Source organism: Rattus rattus, chromosome 2, assembly GCF_011064425.1.
Source record: "Rattus rattus isolate New Zealand chromosome 2, Rrattus_CSIRO_v1, whole genome shotgun sequence".
NCBI classification, from domain to species: Eukaryota; Metazoa; Chordata; class Mammalia; order Rodentia; family Muridae; genus Rattus; species Rattus rattus.
Window position 1 is genome coordinate 179,148,244 of NC_046155.1, and position 18,077 is coordinate 179,166,320.

The window sequence follows — 18,077 nt, forward strand, 5'->3', positions numbered from 1 at the left end:
CCCCTGAAAACTGAGATCATAGGCATGAGCTAAAACATCTGGCTAAGCTAGTCCACCTGCCATTCAGCCAAGCTTAGGAGATGGTTTAAATAGGTGTTTAGTAGACTAGGGAAGGGTAAAAGTGCTTATAACCAAGTATGAGGGCCTGGGTTATAGTCTCATATATGTAACTGACCCATATAAAAAGCTGGGTGTAGAGGCATGTTCCTATGACTCAGCAGTGGGGGAAAGGGAGACAGGAAGACCCTGCAGTTTGCTGGTCAACCAGTTTAGCTGCTTCAAGTAGTTCTAGTTCTTGTCTCCCAAAAAGTTAAGGTTGGTAGGCAGGGGTGAAGATACCCAACATCAAGTTCTGGTCTACATATACATATATCACATACATAGATATATATATACACACACATAAATGTTTAGACATAACAGAGTGCTCAAGAAATTCTTGGAAACTGGAGGTAATGTCCATTTCCAGTTCAGTAGTTGGCTCTAAGTTTATTAAAAACCATGGTTAATTTATGAGTTATATTGTGTAGATTCACTTTGCTTAACTATAATACATATAAAAAGTATGTGATATATCTGTATGTATGTATGTATGTATGTATGTATGTATGTATTATAGAGGGGGTTTCTCTCTATGTAGCCCTGTCCTAGATCTCTACAGACCGGGCTGGCCTTGAACTCAGAGACCCACCTGCCTCTGCCCTTTTAATGCTGAGATTGAGGGCGTATACTACTACTACATCCAGCCCATTTTTTTTTCCTTTGAATTACATTTTTATTTATTTAGAGGGTAGCACGTGGAGGTCAGGAGGGAGGACTACTTGTGGGAATCAGTTCTCTCGTTTCCTCATAAGTGTCCCTGGGATCAAACTTAGATCATTAGCCTCGGCAGCAAGCACCTTAACCTGCTGAACCATCCCCTGAACTCCAAACCCATTTTTTGAGATGGAGTCTATGTATCCCTCACTGGCCTCAAACTCACTATAAAACCTTGAACATTGGTACCTGCTTTCGTCTCCTAAATGCAGTGATTATAGGCCTATGTCACCATTGCACATGGCTTATGTGGTGGTGAGGATACGACCCAGAACTTTCCCCATGTTGGATAAGCACTCTACCAAAGGAGCTATGTCCTCAATCCCCTGACATTTTAAATAAAATCCTTTCAATGGTAAAAAAAAAAAAGAAAAGAAAAATGATTTTTTGAATTGTAGGCATGTTCTAGAGCAATGGTTCTCAATCTTCTTAATGCCGCAGCCCTTCAACGTTGTTGCTCACGTCGTGGTGATAATGCAGGTCGTCATGCTTTGATGACCCCCCCCACCATAAAATTGTTTTGTTGCTATTTCAAAAGTAATTTTGCTATTGTTGTGTATTGTAATGTAAATTTCTGATGTGTTATGGAGTACGCTTAAACACGACACAAATTCAATGACTCAAACACCAGATCAGTGCAGATGAAAAACATTTATTGTAATTAAGCCACTACTGATCAATCACAGCCAAAGAACAGACTCAGAAGCTTAACTGCATCCTGAAGGGAAATTGCACAACATATTTAAAGGACAAGACCACAAACCAAGGGGGAGCGGGGTAGGTCGTAGCACTGCTCTACCATATTTTGACACAAGGGGTTGAGCAAGGGAGTTTTCACCAAACAGGTTAGGAGTAGGTTCCTGGACCCGGGAACATGAACTTAGTAATGACCCTGCTAACAAGATGGAGTTGTTCTTGAGTTGTTTGGACTCAGACAACTGTTTCCTTACAATAGAAGCTGTTCGGCTATGAGGAAGTCCCCAGCTCCCCTAGGGCTAGGGAGCTTGAACTTAGTCTCTCCCCATGATTAAATGGAGTCTGAAAAATGAAGCGGATGTATTGAGGGTGGGTTTCTTTTGCCTGCTCCCAACATACTGCCTATCTGATATGCAATCTCCTGCAAAAAGGTCCTTTGACCACCACCACCCCAAAGGAATGGCAACCCACAGGCTGAGAACTGCTGTTCTAGACTAATCTTTTCCCCAAATCACCCTCACTTAATTTTGCCCCATATTTTATAAATTACCAGGCTTTTAGTATTTATTTAATGAATTTAATGTAGGAATGTTGTCTGCATGCATACCTTCATAAGAGAAGTGGGCATCAGATCCCTTTATAGATGGTCCTGAGCCACCATATAGTAAGTGGGCATTGAACTCAGGACCTCTGAAAAAGCACACGGTGTTCTTAACTGCTCAGCAGTCTAATCAACCCAAATTAGATGGTAGATGGTTTTTTTTTATAATTGACAGTAATGTTGTGTGCACTGGTGTTTTGTTTGCATGTATGTCTGTGTGAGGGTATCAGATGCCTTTGTAACTGGAGTTGCAGAGTCATGAGTTGCCATGTGGGTGTGGGAACTGAACCTGGGTCCATCTGGAGGAGCAGCAGTGCTCTTAAAAGCTGAGCATCTCTCCAGTTAGTATTTTTCTTATAACCTCAAAAATCTTCTAAACGTTTGTACATGCTCTTATATAGTATATTAGCACTGTGAATTTTATAAGCTTTTCACGATTAGCCACGGGCTATGAATATATGGTACCCCTTTGAAGGTAGAATTAAGCAATGTTTTAATACATATAGGTGTTTTGTCTGTACACTACAAAGACAGAAGAGGCCATTTGATCCTCTGGAACTGAAGTTACAGATGGTGTGACCCCATGTGAATACTGGGAATCAAACCTGGGGTCTCTGAAAGAGTAAAAAGTAATCTTAACCATGTCTCCAGGCCCAAAGAGGAATTTGGAAAATAACACTTGTGTAATGTTTGCACATGGGTGCATGCATGCACATGTGAAGGCCAGAGGACACTCAGTGCTTTCTTCTCCCACTTCCTATTTTTGTTTTTTAAATACAATCTCACTGTGCCATACTCTTACCATTTTGGCTGCTGGTTGGCTAGTGAGCTCTAGAATCTGCCTTTGCTGTCTGGTGCTAGAGTCACAGGCATACATGCATGGCCATCACCATGGTGCTGGGGATTTGAACTCAAGTCCCCATGCTTGCACATGACTCTTACCTACTGAACTATCTCCCTAGGCCCTTGAAAGTGCCTCTGTACTATTTTTTCATGTTTGAAACACTGTTAGATGTGGTGTTGGTGTCTCAGATCAGGTTACACAGTGTAGACAGCTTGTTGTACTTCCCCTTGCAGAATCAGTAGAAAGCATGCACTACTATTTAACTGCCTCATGGCACAAGGCTTCTTCCTTCCTTTGGAAACTCAGGGGAACCTTGCCTTGTCTTGAGTTGAAGGTTCTCTTTAGAACCCCTCCATACTGTTTGTGGTATTACTATTTTCTAATGAAGCTCTCACCTGCAAGATGATCTAGCCCTTGTCCTCTACCTTGAACCACCCATTTCTCATGTCAACCATGATTTGAATCTAACAAATATATTTGGCACTTTAAAGTGCTTTGAAATTTTCATTGGGTTAGGCATGGGGGTGCAAACCTTCAATACCAGCACCCAAGAGGCAGGGCCAGGGCAAATCTCTTGAGTTTAGGGATAGCCTGATCTATATAGAGTTCCAAGACAGCCAGAGCTCCATAGTAACATCTCAAAAGATTAAATTTTAGGGGCTAGAGAGATGGTTCAGCAGTTAAGAGCACTGGCTGTTCTACGAGCCCCGAATTCAATTCCCAGCAACCACATTGAGGCTCACAACCATCTATAATGAGATCTAGTGCTCTCTTCTGATGTGTAGGCCTACAGGTAGGCAGAACACTATACACATAATGGGTAAACCTTTAGAAAGTTAGATTTTATTCATTCATTTATTCATGGGTGTTCATCTGCTAGCTTCCCTAGAGGTCAGAGGACAACTCATTGGAGTTAGGTCACAGGGCTTGAAGGCAGGTGTTTTTTCCCACTGAGTCCTTAGAATGCCTTGCAATTTGCAAATGCTACCTATTTCATTTCCTGTGTAACTTTAATGTACCCTGTAATTCTGAGAAGCACAAAACCAGGTGGTGGGCAGCTATATAATCTCATGGATGAATCACAAACACACATGGAAAACAATGGTTTTAATAAACTGACAAAAGAACAGCACATATGAATTTGGGATAAAACCAATGAGGAGGCTCTGGATGACATGAGTGATTTATATACACTAAAATTCAATAAGACACTCCACACACTAAATAAATATTTCTCAAACTCTTAAGTAACTACTGGTATTGTTTCTGACATTGAACCCCAGCATTAGAACTTATAATTAGCTCCTTGCTGTGTTGTACTGGTTCAGAACAACATTTAAAAAGCATCATGCTTTGCTCTTATGGATAGCACGCGCACACACACACACACACACATACACACACACACACTAAAATTAGAACGAAAGCCAAGAGATGGCTTAGTGTTTAAAAGTGGAAACTGCTCTTGCAGAAAACCTAAGTTCAGTTCCCAGCACCCAAGTCAGGCAGCTTACTATCACTTGTATTCCCATTCTAGGCTATCTCATGCCTCCTGCCTCCAAGAACACGCCAGTCACACCTAACATAGGTATTGGGAAATCAAGCTTGGGTCCTCTCTCAGAGTAGTCTGCACTCTCAACTACTGTACCTTCTCTCCAGATTCCCTATTCTCATAGTTAACAAATGGTAGTCTCAAAATGATGAGTTTTATTAACGTCTGTGAAGAAATTAAAACCACCACAAAACAAGAAAAGCACCATTTAGCCTTGTAGGAAAGAATGGTGCATAGCCTGCGATAGCAAGGCCTGGGTTTCTGTTTTAGAATGTCCGTTCATTTTTTGTTTTTGGCCGAGTTTTCATCTTGAGTTATGTGACTCTTCTTCGTTATGGGCAAGATTTAGAACTCTTCTAGGATATATGTAAGGCCATTAAGCAGTGTTGAGAAATAATCTATGTCCCTCTTTTCCTCTTTAGATGTGCTAAGGACCTTGCACTCCGATGCTTTTTTCAACAGTTCCTCAAAAATCTCATTATGCATGTAAAAGAAGATGTATCCAGTATGAAGCCTATTCTCCTGACTGGAGGGATCTGGATTCTCGAACACTTGGACATCACTGTAAAGGAGCCAGGCTTGCCTTTGGAAGTCATACACATCACTCACGTAATGGCCTGAATTTGGGGAGCTCCCAAAATGGCTGACAACACTGACGAGCCTGTAATTATGAAGATTGTCTCCCATCTCCTCATCCTTTGATTCATCAGAACCCAATGCAAAGGAATGCGGATCATCTTCCTCAAATTCTGAAGACCTGCTCAGGTCCTTCTCTGGGTCTTCCAGAGAACTTCTCATATTTGCAAATGATGCCGGTAGATACGAACCCTTGATTCGACCCCCATGATTCTGGTGGAGTTTTGACAGATCACTGTTAGTACGGCCGTCTGGCTTTCCATAGTACTTAAATTCTGGATTCTCTGGAACCTCTTGAAGACCCATCTCTGCAAGACCTGGGTCTTGGATGCTCATAGGCTCACAGAGCATAGGAAGGAAGCTGTATCCGTCGCCCATCATTGAGTCAGGTGCTGGAGATATCTTGTGTCTGAATACCCTGTTTTCTGTCTTCAATAGTTCTGGGTCCAGCATAGAACCACTTTCCAGGCCTCTCTGCTGCTCGTCTTCACTTTCATCCTCATACATTATCTGGAAGCTTTGTATTTCGGCATCCACGCTGGATCCAACCTGTAGAACCAGGGGGTCACTGGATTCAGAAATTACCCTCTTAGATGACATTGACTGGGTAAAGATCTCAGACATCAGCCCTGGAGAGACACTTGGGATATCATAGTCTCCCTTAGGGGGTGTATTGATCAAGGGAAACGGTAACTTCCTGTTTTCATGGCAATGGGAGGATATATTCAAATACTGAGAAATCTCAACTGGCTGCTCACTCTTCACTGGCAGCAAGTCAGTGGTAACTTGGTAGCGTTTCAGATGAACAATGAGGACCCTGGGGAGTCTCCTCAATGTGTACTTGAGAACAGAATTCTTGTTCTTGCATTTCTCGCAGTTATGCTCAATTTTTTCTGGCGTGAAGAACAGATCAAAAGACTTTTGAATTGAGAGAGGGTGTGTTTTTGTCCCGTGGTGCAGGTCAATGGAGAGGTAATTGCTCACTTCGGTTTTGAGAGTAGCCTCACCACAGCCTTCACAGATGATGGAGCTATGCAGCTCAAACTCAAAATTAGCACCAACGGGACAAACAAACCTTTTGGCTCCAGTACCCGTTGGTTCATTTTTCCTCTCAGTGTCCCACATGGCATTTACTTTTTCCATGTTCAGTTTCAGCTGGTCTAAACACAGACTTAAAAACTCATGGGCATCATTCTGTTCGTTGCCCGAGAATGTGTCTGCAACTGTGGAGATGGACTTCTTCACACTGGTGAGTAACTCGCCCTTGATCTCTATATCTCGAATGTCTTTCAAGACAAGAAGCTGGCTTAAGGGCATGATAAGGTCATCGTAGGAAACTTTCTCCCATGGGATACCTTGAGTGAGTAAGTCCTTTGCAAAGGTTGGAATTCCAAAGACAGATTGTAAGATGGAATTCATGTAGCAAGTATTTCCCAAATTGGGGAAGCCTTCACGCTTTAGCTGCTTCAGGTAATTGTCTGGAGGAGGTTGGATTCCGTTATGTGTTATGATCTCCAGGCCAAATATCGATAAATCTCTGTCATCAGAGCACGTCGCGATTGGGAGAACAGTGCCGTCTAGGGTAGACTTTCCATAGACTTTGGAACTGAAAGCAGGTTCAAGCTTCCAATTGTTGCGCTTTTCTTGTTCCCTTAAAGCCACAGCTTTCTCGGCTTTGCCTCCTCTATTCCTGGAGTAATACCGCCTGGATTTCTTTTTTTGTTCAAGATTATTTTCTTTGAGAATATCCTTGGTGATCACTTCTACAATGGATGGTGATGGTTCTGTCTTCCTTTTTCTGCCTTGTTTTTCTCCTCTCTTTTTTTCAGTATGACTGCCCGTGATGTTTGACATACAGAGTGGTATCTTCCGGGAGAGCAGTGTCCCACTCTCTAGGGCAGTATTCAGGGAAACACAGACTACGTCTTGGTTCTCCCTGAAAAATGGGTCGCTGATTTCAAGAGTATCCTGATTACTCATGGACTCCATGGGTTGCTGGGATTCACATGGAGTAGACGAATCCAGGAATGACTTCAAATGCTCAACATCTGCGGAGGATAACTTGTCAATGAGTAAGGACGTGTCATCTCTCAAAGTTAAATCCAGATGATACAGTCCCAGCTCGCCACTAATCACTACACCTGTAACGTTATCACCCAGCTGAAAAACCCTTCTCCTCTCTTCCAACTTAAAAGAAACCACCAGATTAACTTTCTGTTTTCTTTCTACTATTTCGATGACTGCTTCTTTCCACTGAGATGCCCTGGTGTGCTTGCTCCTGTTTGTGCTGCGGATCTGGACCAAACCATGTATCTTTAGGTGAGCCATTCTTTCTTCACAAATAAAACATGTACAATCTAAAAACAAAACACAAAAACACAACACACACAAACACTGTAACTCAAAATGTATCTATTGTAATGTTTTGGGGTTTTTGGTTAAACTCTTAACTGACCACAATTAGCTTCTAGTCTTTTCTTTAATGATCACCTGGAAATAGAGTCTCAATGTGTTTTTAATCTAGGTTAGGTTGGCCCAGGGGGATTGTTTAATTACTGTGAAAAGACCCAACTTGAAAGGGTGTGGCACTACTCCCTGGTCTAGTGTACCAAACTACTTAAGAGTAGAGACAGATCACTGAGCATCAAGCTTGTATGTGTGCATTCACTCTCTGCTATGTATTAGCTGTGGCTGTCACATGTCCAGCTGTTTCAAGCTCCCTACACCATGACTTCGCCAAAGTGATGGACTGTGTGACTGTAGACTAAAGTAGACCTTTCTCCCCTAAGTTTGTTTGTTTGCTTACTTGTTGGTCAGAGTGCTTTATCATAAAAATAGAAATGAAACACTAAGTACCGGAAGTAAAATTAGGTAAAATGCTGTGATGTTGGGCTCTGGTGCCTCTGCTGTCTTCACTGTTGCGCCGGAGACGGTGGAAGTCCTGGTCAACCTCTAGTCTCTTTTGTGACAAAATGAGGTTGAGTCCTCGTCACCTCCGGTGCTGGCCTTTCTGATTGCAGATTCCAGATGCAGACCCAAGTCCTGAAGTGGTTACAATGGTAATAATCAAAGAGTGTTAAAAAAAGAGAGAGAGAGCACGTATATGAGAGGACTGAAGATAAAGCTCACAGTTAAGGCCTTCAGCATGCAAAAGGGCCCACATTCATTCAACCCTGAGAATCATACACACACACACACACACACACACACACACACACACACACACACGAGCTTTGTCAGTGTATCTCGTGTATCTCTATAATTCCACCACTTAAGATGCTAAACCAAGAGATGGACAGATGTGAGGCAAGAATGGGGTATGTGATGAGACTGTGTGCGTGCGTGTGATATGAGACCACAGTGGGGAAGGAAGGAAGAGATCAGAGAAAGAGGGAAGGGAGTGAGTCTGAGGCTAACCAAGGCTACGTCATACATTAGACTGGTGTCAAAAACTAAACACAGCTGGCAAGATGGTCGGGTGAGTAAGGGGCTTGCTGCCAAGCCTGACAACCTGAGTTTGATCCCTGACACCCACAGGTGGAATGAGAGACTGACTCACCTACACACTCATGCTATAATGTGTAAGAATACAGCATATACAAACAAATAAATATAAATATAATTAAAAAAAAAAAAGAAAACAAAACTGCACAGGTAAGTTACCCAGAGTCCTAGCACTTGGGAGGTAGTCAAGCCCATCTCTGTGAGTTTGAGGCCAGACTGGTTGACATAGAGTTCCAGGGCAGCCAGGTCTGCATGGAAGACCCTGACTCAAAAACAAAAGGATTGGCATAAAAAACAAAAAACAAACAAACAAAAAAAAAACCAAAAATTGCACAAAACCAAACAAAATCTAGTGGAGCAGACACATCCAGACAGAAGTCTCCTGTATCCCCAGGAATCTGAAATAAAACACGGAGATGTGTTTGCAAGAAGGGGTGTGGAGGACTGTTCAATAGCAGGTGAAAACTAGAAATACCACAAGAACAACAATACCAACCAACCAGAGCTCCCAGACACTAAACCACCATCCACAGACTACACATGGACAGACCCATGGCTCCAGCTGCATATGTAGCAGAGGATGGCCTTGTTGGGCACCAAAGGGAGAAGAAGCCCTTGGTCCTGCCAAGGCTGGACCCCACCCCCACCCAGTATAGGGGAATGACAGGGTGGAGAGGCGGGAAGGGGTGAGCGGTTGAGTAGGGGAAAGGGGAAAAATGTAAATTAAAAAACTAATAAAAATGTGGAAAAAACCCTAGAAATACTAAACTTTAATTTTAAAAAAAGACTTATTTGTTTGTAGGCTGGCTGTTATAATCCCAGTACAGGATAGGAAGAAGGATATGTGACTTGGAGGCTAACCTGGTCTACATAGCCAGTCCCAGGAAAGCTACAGAATAGACTCTACTTCAAAATTATTACTATGTCTTATTGCATAGTGTATGGGTGTTTTGCCCGCTTGTGTCATCTGTGCCACCACACACATGCAGTGCCCGTAGATATCAGACGACAGCAGCAGATCCAGTGGAACTGTAGTCACAGAGGGTTGTGAGCCACCATTTAGGTGCTGGGACCTTAACAGTTGAGCCATATCTCCAGCCTCTGAACTTAGAATTCATAAGGGATACTAAAGACCCTCAAATAGAACTCTAAAGGAACACATTAAGGTACAAATTATCCTCCGAGAGATCAAGCAAATAGCAGAGGGAAATCCTTAAGATGTAACAACTGACATAAAAGTAGATAACTGATATAAAAGTAGTTAGGGTTGGCTTTGCTTTGGGTTTTGCTTTTTTGTTTTTGTTTTTGTTTTGTTGTTGTTGTTTTCTGATACATGGTTTCACTGTGTAGCTCTGACTGTTCTGGAACTTACTATATAGACCAAGGTGGCTGCAAATACATAGAACTCCTCCTGCTGGGGCTGGAGAGATGGCTCAATGGTTAAGAGCTCTGATTGCTCTTGCCAAGGTCCTGAGTTCAGTTCCCAGCAACCACATGTTGGCTCACAACTATCTGTAATGGGATCTGATGCCCTCTTCTGGTGTGTCTGAAGACAGTGACAGTGTACTCACATAATACAATAAATAAATAAAACTTAAAAAAAAAGAAAAATTCTCCTGCCTCCGCCTCCAGAGTGCACGCCATGCCCAGTCTTAAAGACTAGCATAGTATACAAACGAAAGGCCTCAGAAGGGACCAGAGCATCTCTGCTATCGCCAATGAATGTCCAATGGGCCACCCCTCCACAGGCTAAGAAGGAGACCACCTCCAAAACTGCTGTGGACAAGGGTGGCAGGAAGTGACTTGGACGCAGACTTACAATAGCACAACTATCCTGACAGGAATGGAGTTACTCTTTTTTGTTGTTTTATGTTTTATGTCTTTTAGTTTTCGAAACAGGGTTTCTCTGTGTAGCCTTGGCCATCTTGGAACTCACTCTGTAGACCAGGTTGGCCTCCAACTCAGAGGTCCACCTGCTTCTGCCTCCCAAGTGCTAAGACTAAAACTCCAAGATCTGCCTGCCTCTGCACCACACGTGCTAGGATTAAAGGTTCCTGCGGCAGAGTCAGTCCCCTGTAAAAACTTAAAGAGAGCTATGTACCATGAGACCTCAAAACAAAAACAAACAAACAAATAAACAAACAAAACCCACAGTGGATGTAATCAAATACAGAATTATTGGGACTCAAAGGCGTATACTTCTTAGAAGACTCAGCCTAACATCTCCCTTCTGACATGTAAAAGGTAAAATGGCTCTCACATAGGAGATGCCATTCCATGCCCTCCAAACTCTCAAAGATGCTTAGATGTTCTGTTTTACTCTGGTTTGTTTTTTTGAGACAGGTTTTTCCGTGTAGCCCTGGCTATCCTGGAACTTGCTCGTAAACCAGGCTGGCCTATGTGGCTCTGCCTCCCAGTGCATGCCCTATCACCAACCACATTCTTATTCCTCAAAGTTCATGGTCCCGCTCTGTCATAAGCTTCTTCTATTTAATATATATATATGTAATATATATGTGTGTGTGTGTGTAGACATATACATGTCTATATATGTAATACATATATACAATATTATATACACATATAATATATATAATATATACATATAACACATAGCTATATACATATATCACATAATATATGTATAAATGTGTATAATAATACATATTATACGTAATATATACATATATGTATCATATATGTATATATATTTGTTTGTTTTTGTTTTTTAAGACAGGGTTCATCTGTGCAGCTCTTGCTGTCCTAACACTCTACTTTGAGGCTGGCCTCAAACTCAGATCTGCCTGCCTGAGTGTAGAATTAAAGGCATGAATGAACCACCACCTTTACCTCTCACTCCTATCATACTTGCTCCTTGCTTCTCTATCTTACTGAGGCAGCGTCTTGGTATGCATCCCTGGCTGGCCAAGAACTCACCAGACTGACCTGACCTTGAACTGTAGCCAGTCCTCCTATGTCTGCCTTCTTAGTGCTGGGATTACAGGCAACTATTTGCATGCCGAATCCTCCAGTATCTTTAATTTCATCTTTCCTTTTTCTCCTTTTGTTACGTAGTGTGGGCTGACCCTCAAACCTAAGGACAGATACTCCCGTTCAAGCTTAGGAGGCATTTAGAACCCCAAACAGACTTGAGCAGGCAAGCGCTTTCCCACAACACATTATAAGTAGGACTCTAAGACAGAAAAAATAATGAATAGTAAATACATCTCCTTTTCCTTCAGTGCAGAACACTGTTCATAGGATGGTGCCAACCACAATGAAGGTAGCTGTGGTAGCTGTGGTAGAGCATCATGGGCTTATCCAGAGGATAATTTTTATAGGTAGTTCCTCATGAATGCCAGACTTGCCTCCCAGTTGATCCTAGAGTTTGAAATAGTAATCATCCCAACCCCATCTCTCGTCAACTCGGACACCCAAACGTATCACTTTAAAGCCATAATTTCCCTTCCCTTTGTCTCCATATGTTCATAGACACCTAACAACACAACATGCATTCAGTTTAATTTCAAAAGTCCTTGTAGCCTTTACCAATTGTCTAAGAGCCCGAGCTAGAGAGCCAACTCCTGAACGTTGTCCTCTGATTTGCAACACCCATTTTTTAGACACACACACACACACACACACACACACACACACACACACACACATACACACACACTAAATAAATTTAAGTCCAAAGTCCCTGTCAGACACTGAGACTTAAGGGAGTCTGAGACTTAATGGGCAGTTCCTGTTAAAAGTTACATTTTTCTAGGCTGGAGAGATGGCTCTGTGTTTGACAGCACTGACTGTTTCTGAGGACACGGGTTCAGTTCCCAGCCCCCATATAGAAGCTCACAACTGTCTGTAACTCCTGCTCCAGAGGACCCAGCACCCTCATATATACATGCAGGCAAAGCATGACTATACATAAAACTTTTAAAAATAAATAAAACGTTACGTTTTTTCTGCCAGCTGTGGTGGTGTATGCCTTTATTCCCAGCACTCAGGTAGAGGCAGGGGAATCTGAGTTGAGGGCAGCCTGGTTAACAAAGTGAGTTCCAGGACAGCCAGGGCTACACAGAGAAACGTATCCAAAAACCAAAGTTACATATTTATAACATGCAATAAACATTCCAAATTACAAAGTGAAGTGGCTGATAGCGAGGAATTGTCAAAGAAGAACTGAAATCAAGCAGGGCAAACACAGAATCCTAAAGACAAAACACCTACACGCATAAAATAAAAACAAAAGCTTAATAAAATTAAAATAAATTTCAAAGTCAAGAGAAAACAAAAATATATCTGGACATAGTAGTGCATGATGCAGGCCAAGGAGGCTGAAGCACGAGAAGCAAAAATTCAAAACCAGGTGGGTGAAAGGAGGAGGCAGGTGAAATCTGTTGAGTTCAAGGCCAGCCTGGTCTCTAATGTGAATTCAAGGCCAGCCAGGAGTAGATTTTTAAAAAGCCTTTTGCTTTTGCAGTGGTATTGATGACAGCAGACTCACGGTTGAAATTGAGAGACAGGACAGGATTCTGTGAAAACTTATCCCCAACCCCAAAGAAACAGTCTAGACAGGAAGCCATTAAACAACTCTTAAAAACTGCGATGGCGATCCGGAAAAGTAGTTCTGGCAGGGGAAGTTTGACCATGCTCCATTGAGTATAAGGGCAACACAAATTGGACTTGTCTTTGGTTTTTGTTTGTTTGTTTGGTTGGTTGGTTTTTTATTTTTTGGAGGGGGTTGGTTTTTTTCTTTTCTGTCTCTGGGGGTGGTCATGGGTTGGGGGGAGGGGGAGGGTAGACCTGAGAGTGAGTTACTGGACAGCCAAGGCTACATAGAGAACCCTTGTCTTTACAAGAAAAGAAAAGAAAGGAAGGAAGGAAGGAAGGAAGGAAGGAAGGAAGGAAGGAAAGAAGGAAGGAGGGAAGGAAGGGAAGGAAGGAGAAAATAAATCAATCCCTCAAGCCTGGTGTGGTGGTGTATTCTTTTAATTCCAGCACTCAGGTGGCAGAGGCAGCAGGATCTCTGTGAATTCAAGGCTGAATGCTAGCCTGATCTACAAATCAAATTTCAGGACAGTCAGTGTTGTTACACAGAGAAACACTGCCATGTCTCAAAAACCAAAAACCAAAGAAAGAAACAAACAAAAAATAACAACAACAAAAAAAAAAAGAAAGAAAGAAAGAAGGAAAGAAAGGAAGAAAGATGAAAGGGAGGGGGAGGGGAAAGGGAGGAAGGGAGGAAGGGAGGAAGGAAGACTTCTTAGGTTTAGCATGGTGGCTTATGTCCTTAATGTTGATACTGCATAGGCAGATGGACGCAGATATTTATAAACAAATTCCAGGCCAGCTAAGGCTACACAGTGAAACCCAGTTTCAAAAACAAACACCTCAGGAGCTCTGGGTTCAGTCAGCAGGGTGCTTCTTTGCACAAGGCCCTTGGTTTGATCCCCAGAACCTGATAAATAGGGCTTAGTGGTACACAGCAGTCATTTCAGTTCTTAGGAAGTGGAGGCAGGAGCGACAGAATTTAAATTAAGGCTATCCTCGCCTACATAGTCAGGAGTTGGAGTACATACACGGGACCCTGATTATACCTCCAAAACATTGAGAATATAGTGCTAATGACTCAGGATATAACTCTAAGAACCCACTTAAGAATTGCTTCAAATTCAAAAGCTTCTAAAGAGCAGAAAGAACAATTATCAGATAGAAGAGACAGATGGAATGTGAGGTGATTGCCAGCCATTCCTGACAAGAGCAACAACATCCAGCCTATGTAAAGACCTTAAAAACAACCAACAACCAACAAACCCAAAACAGAACAGAGTATCCAATCACTCAGTGGGCAAACGCATTCAACAGTTACAAAAGAAACACAAGTTACTATTAAATACATGAAAAGTGTTTAACATGTGTAGTCAGCAGGAAAATACCAATCAGAAGCACAGAGGTAGCTAGTCATACAGTCTCAAGCCCTTATATCCCAGCACTCCAGAAGCAAAAGCAGGAGGATCTCTGAGTGAGGCTAGCCTGGTCTACAAAGCAAGTTACAGGACAGCTAGGGCTACCCAGAGAAATCCTGTCTCAAAAACCAAACCAAACACACACACACACACACACACACACACACACACACACACACACACACAAACACACACACACAGACACACACACAATGTAAACAACAACAAAACCAATAGGTAAATAGATAAAATAAGAGAAAATGAAAATAATCTTAACTTAAATAAAATGTAATAAATATTAAAAAGTAAACTTAAAACAGAGCCTCAGTGTGACCTGAGAAGAGAGTGAGGTATAGGACCGCCGAGGCCTGGATTTATCTGAAGGGATCAGTGTCAGGGAACAACACTGGGCCTGAATACCTACGATCTTCCCAGAACTGTAGAGAACCAGCTTGTGGGATCAGCCTAGATGCCCAGCTACAAGTGAACAGAAAACTAAAGCAGGTGTAGAGATAAATGAATATGAATGTCTATGGACACAGCATAGTTTGATCCAGCCAAAGAGAACAAAATTACTTTAGCAGGAAAATCCGGAACGGAAACCATTTTAAGCAAACCCAGCCAGATTCCAAATGACTCGTATTTCGTATTCTCTTTCACAGACAGAATTAACATCTTTTAAAAGGGGGCTTTGACGTAGAAGAAAGCCTCTAAGGGAGAGGGAAGACCTTATTTGAGACAGTGAATATGGATAAAATTTGTTTTGTTTTTTTAAGATTTATTTATTTTCTGTGTGCGAGTACACTGTCACTTTCTTCATGCACACCAGAAGAGGGCTGTTACAGATGGTTGTGAGCCACCATGTGGTTGCTGGGAATTGAACTCGGGACCTCTGGAAGGGCAGTCAGTGCTCTTAACTGCTGGAGCCATTGCTCCAGCCCCGGGCTTGTTTTGTTAAAAAGCACATGAAGTTGGGAGGGAAAAGTAGTGGGAAGGACAGGGGAGGAACTGGAGGAGAGGGAAATCAGGTTGGATTTGATTGAACTATGTTATATACATACATATGAGATTCTCAAATCAAAAAATAAATTGGGCCAAAATGATGGAGTTCATTTATGTACATCTATGAAATGTCATAACGAACCCCATTACTTTCTACAAATATACACTAAAAACAACAACAACAACAACAACAAAAAGCACGTGTTTTGGGACACGATTTCATACAGCCCAGCATAGCCTTAGACTCACTATGTAGCTGAGGATAGCCCCAAACCCCTGATCTTCTTGATCTACCATCTTTGGGGTGCTGGGGTTACAGGAATGTCCCATCATGCTCAGTTTGTGAGGTGCTGGGGACCAAGTCAAAGGCTTAAAGCTTAGAGTATTGTGGGTCAGAAGTCTACAAGAGAAGCCAACTTCATGGCAGCCTCCCTCAACCCTTTTATTTTGTTCGACCATTTCTTTATGTTTGTTTTTTGCGACAAGATTATTCTTTGTAAATGCCCTGGCTGTTCTCATTGTGAAGACCAGACTGGCCTCAAACTCAGACATCCTCCAGACTTTGCCTCCCCTCTCCCCTCACCCCACCCCACCCCCCACTCACCCCAAAGTACTTGCTCCCATCGGGCCTTCTGGTATCCTGTATCTACATTTAGTAGCACAAGCTGAATGAAACACTTTACTCACCCAGGTTTCTACCCAGGAATATCACAGCTGTAGAGGGCTGGTCACGGTCCTGCTGCAGGCTGTTAACTAAAAGGTCAAGCACAAAATGTAGTTCAATTTAAACCATCCTTAAAAAAAAAAAAGCCACACACACTTCTTGATGTCACCTCTCCTAGGAAAGGGGGAAAAAAAGGATGAGGGAGGAAAATGGGATAGAGATAGGGCAGGTGGGGAGCTGGGTGATGACGGTGGTGAACGCCTTTTTCTTAGCACTTGGAAGGCAGAGATAGGCAGAGTTCTGAGTTCAAGGCCTACACAGAGAGAGAGTTCCAGGATAGCCAGGACTACACAGATCCTGTCTCCAAAAACCAAAAGCCAACCAAAACAAAAAAAGAGGCTGGAGAAATGACTCCGTGCTTAAGAGCAATTCTTGCTCTTCCAGAGGACGTCCCACAAGACCCCAATGTTGGGGTCCTGGCACCTATTTCGTGGGGTTGGGGTATTTCACAATTGTCTTGGGAATCTGATTCCTTTTGATGCCCACATAATTACATAAAATGAAAATAAATATAAGTTGGGCATGGTCACCTACTCCTTAAGTCCCATCACTCAGGAGGGAGAGGTGAGCTTGACTGATAAGAAAGAGGCAGCCTACAGAGTGGAGAAAGACCTTCACCAAGTACAAATCCAATGGAGTGCTAATATCCAAAATAAACAAGGGGAAACAAACAGGTAGAAAAAAGACAAAAACAACAACTACAACAACAAAAAATCAACACAATCAAAATGTTAGAGAAATGCAAGTCAAAACAACTTTGAGATTGAAAACAACCTGTCAGAATGTCCAAGATTAGTAACACAGGGGACAATTCATGGTGGCAAGGGCGTGGAGCACTCCTTCACCACTGGTGGGAGTGCAAACTTGTACAGCCACTGTGGAAGTCGGTGTGGTGGTTCCTCAGGAAAACAGGAATCGATCCACCTTAAGGTCCAGGTATACCCGCTCCCGGGCGTATACCCAAAAGATGCTCTACCATACTACAAGGACACAGGCTCCACTATGCTCACAGCAGCTTTGTTTATGTTAGCCAGAAAATGTAAACAATCTAGATGTTACCCAACTGAAGAATGCAAAGAGAAAATGTGGTTCATCTACGCAACTGAATAGTACTCAGCTATCAAAAACAAGGACATCATGAAATTCACAGGGGGAAGGATGCAACTAGAAATATCATCCTGCATGAGGTAACCCAGACCCAGAAAGACAAATATGGTATGTATTCACTTATGTGCGAATATTAGCTGTTGAGCTAACCGAACCACAGTCCGTAGAGCCATAGAGGGCAGGTATAGAGTAAGGGACTAGGGAGAACAGAGAGATCCCTTTAGAAAGGGGAAATAAAATAGAAAGATATGGGTGGAGTGGGGGATGGGAGGGTTAAGGGGGAAGAAGAAGGGAGGAGTTGTTTGGGGGAGACAGAGCCCCGACTGGCCATCTCTTTCCCCTCACCACAGCTTGAGTACTGGGATTGGGTTACATCTAATTGAGTCGTTGTCCAAAGGGGTCCCATGGGAATCTCAAACATCAGGCTGTAGCCAAGAGTGTATAGATTGCTCTGTCTACAAATTGACTGCAAGTCCCCATTACAGAAGACAACGCCCACACAACTCACCAAACGTGGAGAGGGTGAGCTGGTGCCTACATAGAGCCTTCACACCTAGTATCTGTGACACAGGAGGGTAACACCGAACACTACCGAAAGAGAATCGTAAAACCCCCAACCCAGC

General features: G+C 42.7%; 1 protein-coding gene across 1 annotated transcript; it reads right to left on the reverse strand.

Moving 5' to 3' along the window:
• Window positions 1-1,448: 1,448 nt before the first annotated feature.
• LOC116892714 (ubiquitin carboxyl-terminal hydrolase 29-like) lies at window positions 1,449-7,495 on the reverse strand. Its single transcript, XM_032894580.1, has one exon. The coding sequence runs from the start codon at window positions 7,471-7,473 to the stop codon at window positions 4,855-4,857; it is 2,619 nt and encodes an 872-aa protein (XP_032750471.1). The 5' UTR covers window positions 7,474-7,495; the 3' UTR covers window positions 1,449-4,854.
• Window positions 7,496-18,077: the final 10,582 nt, after the last annotated feature.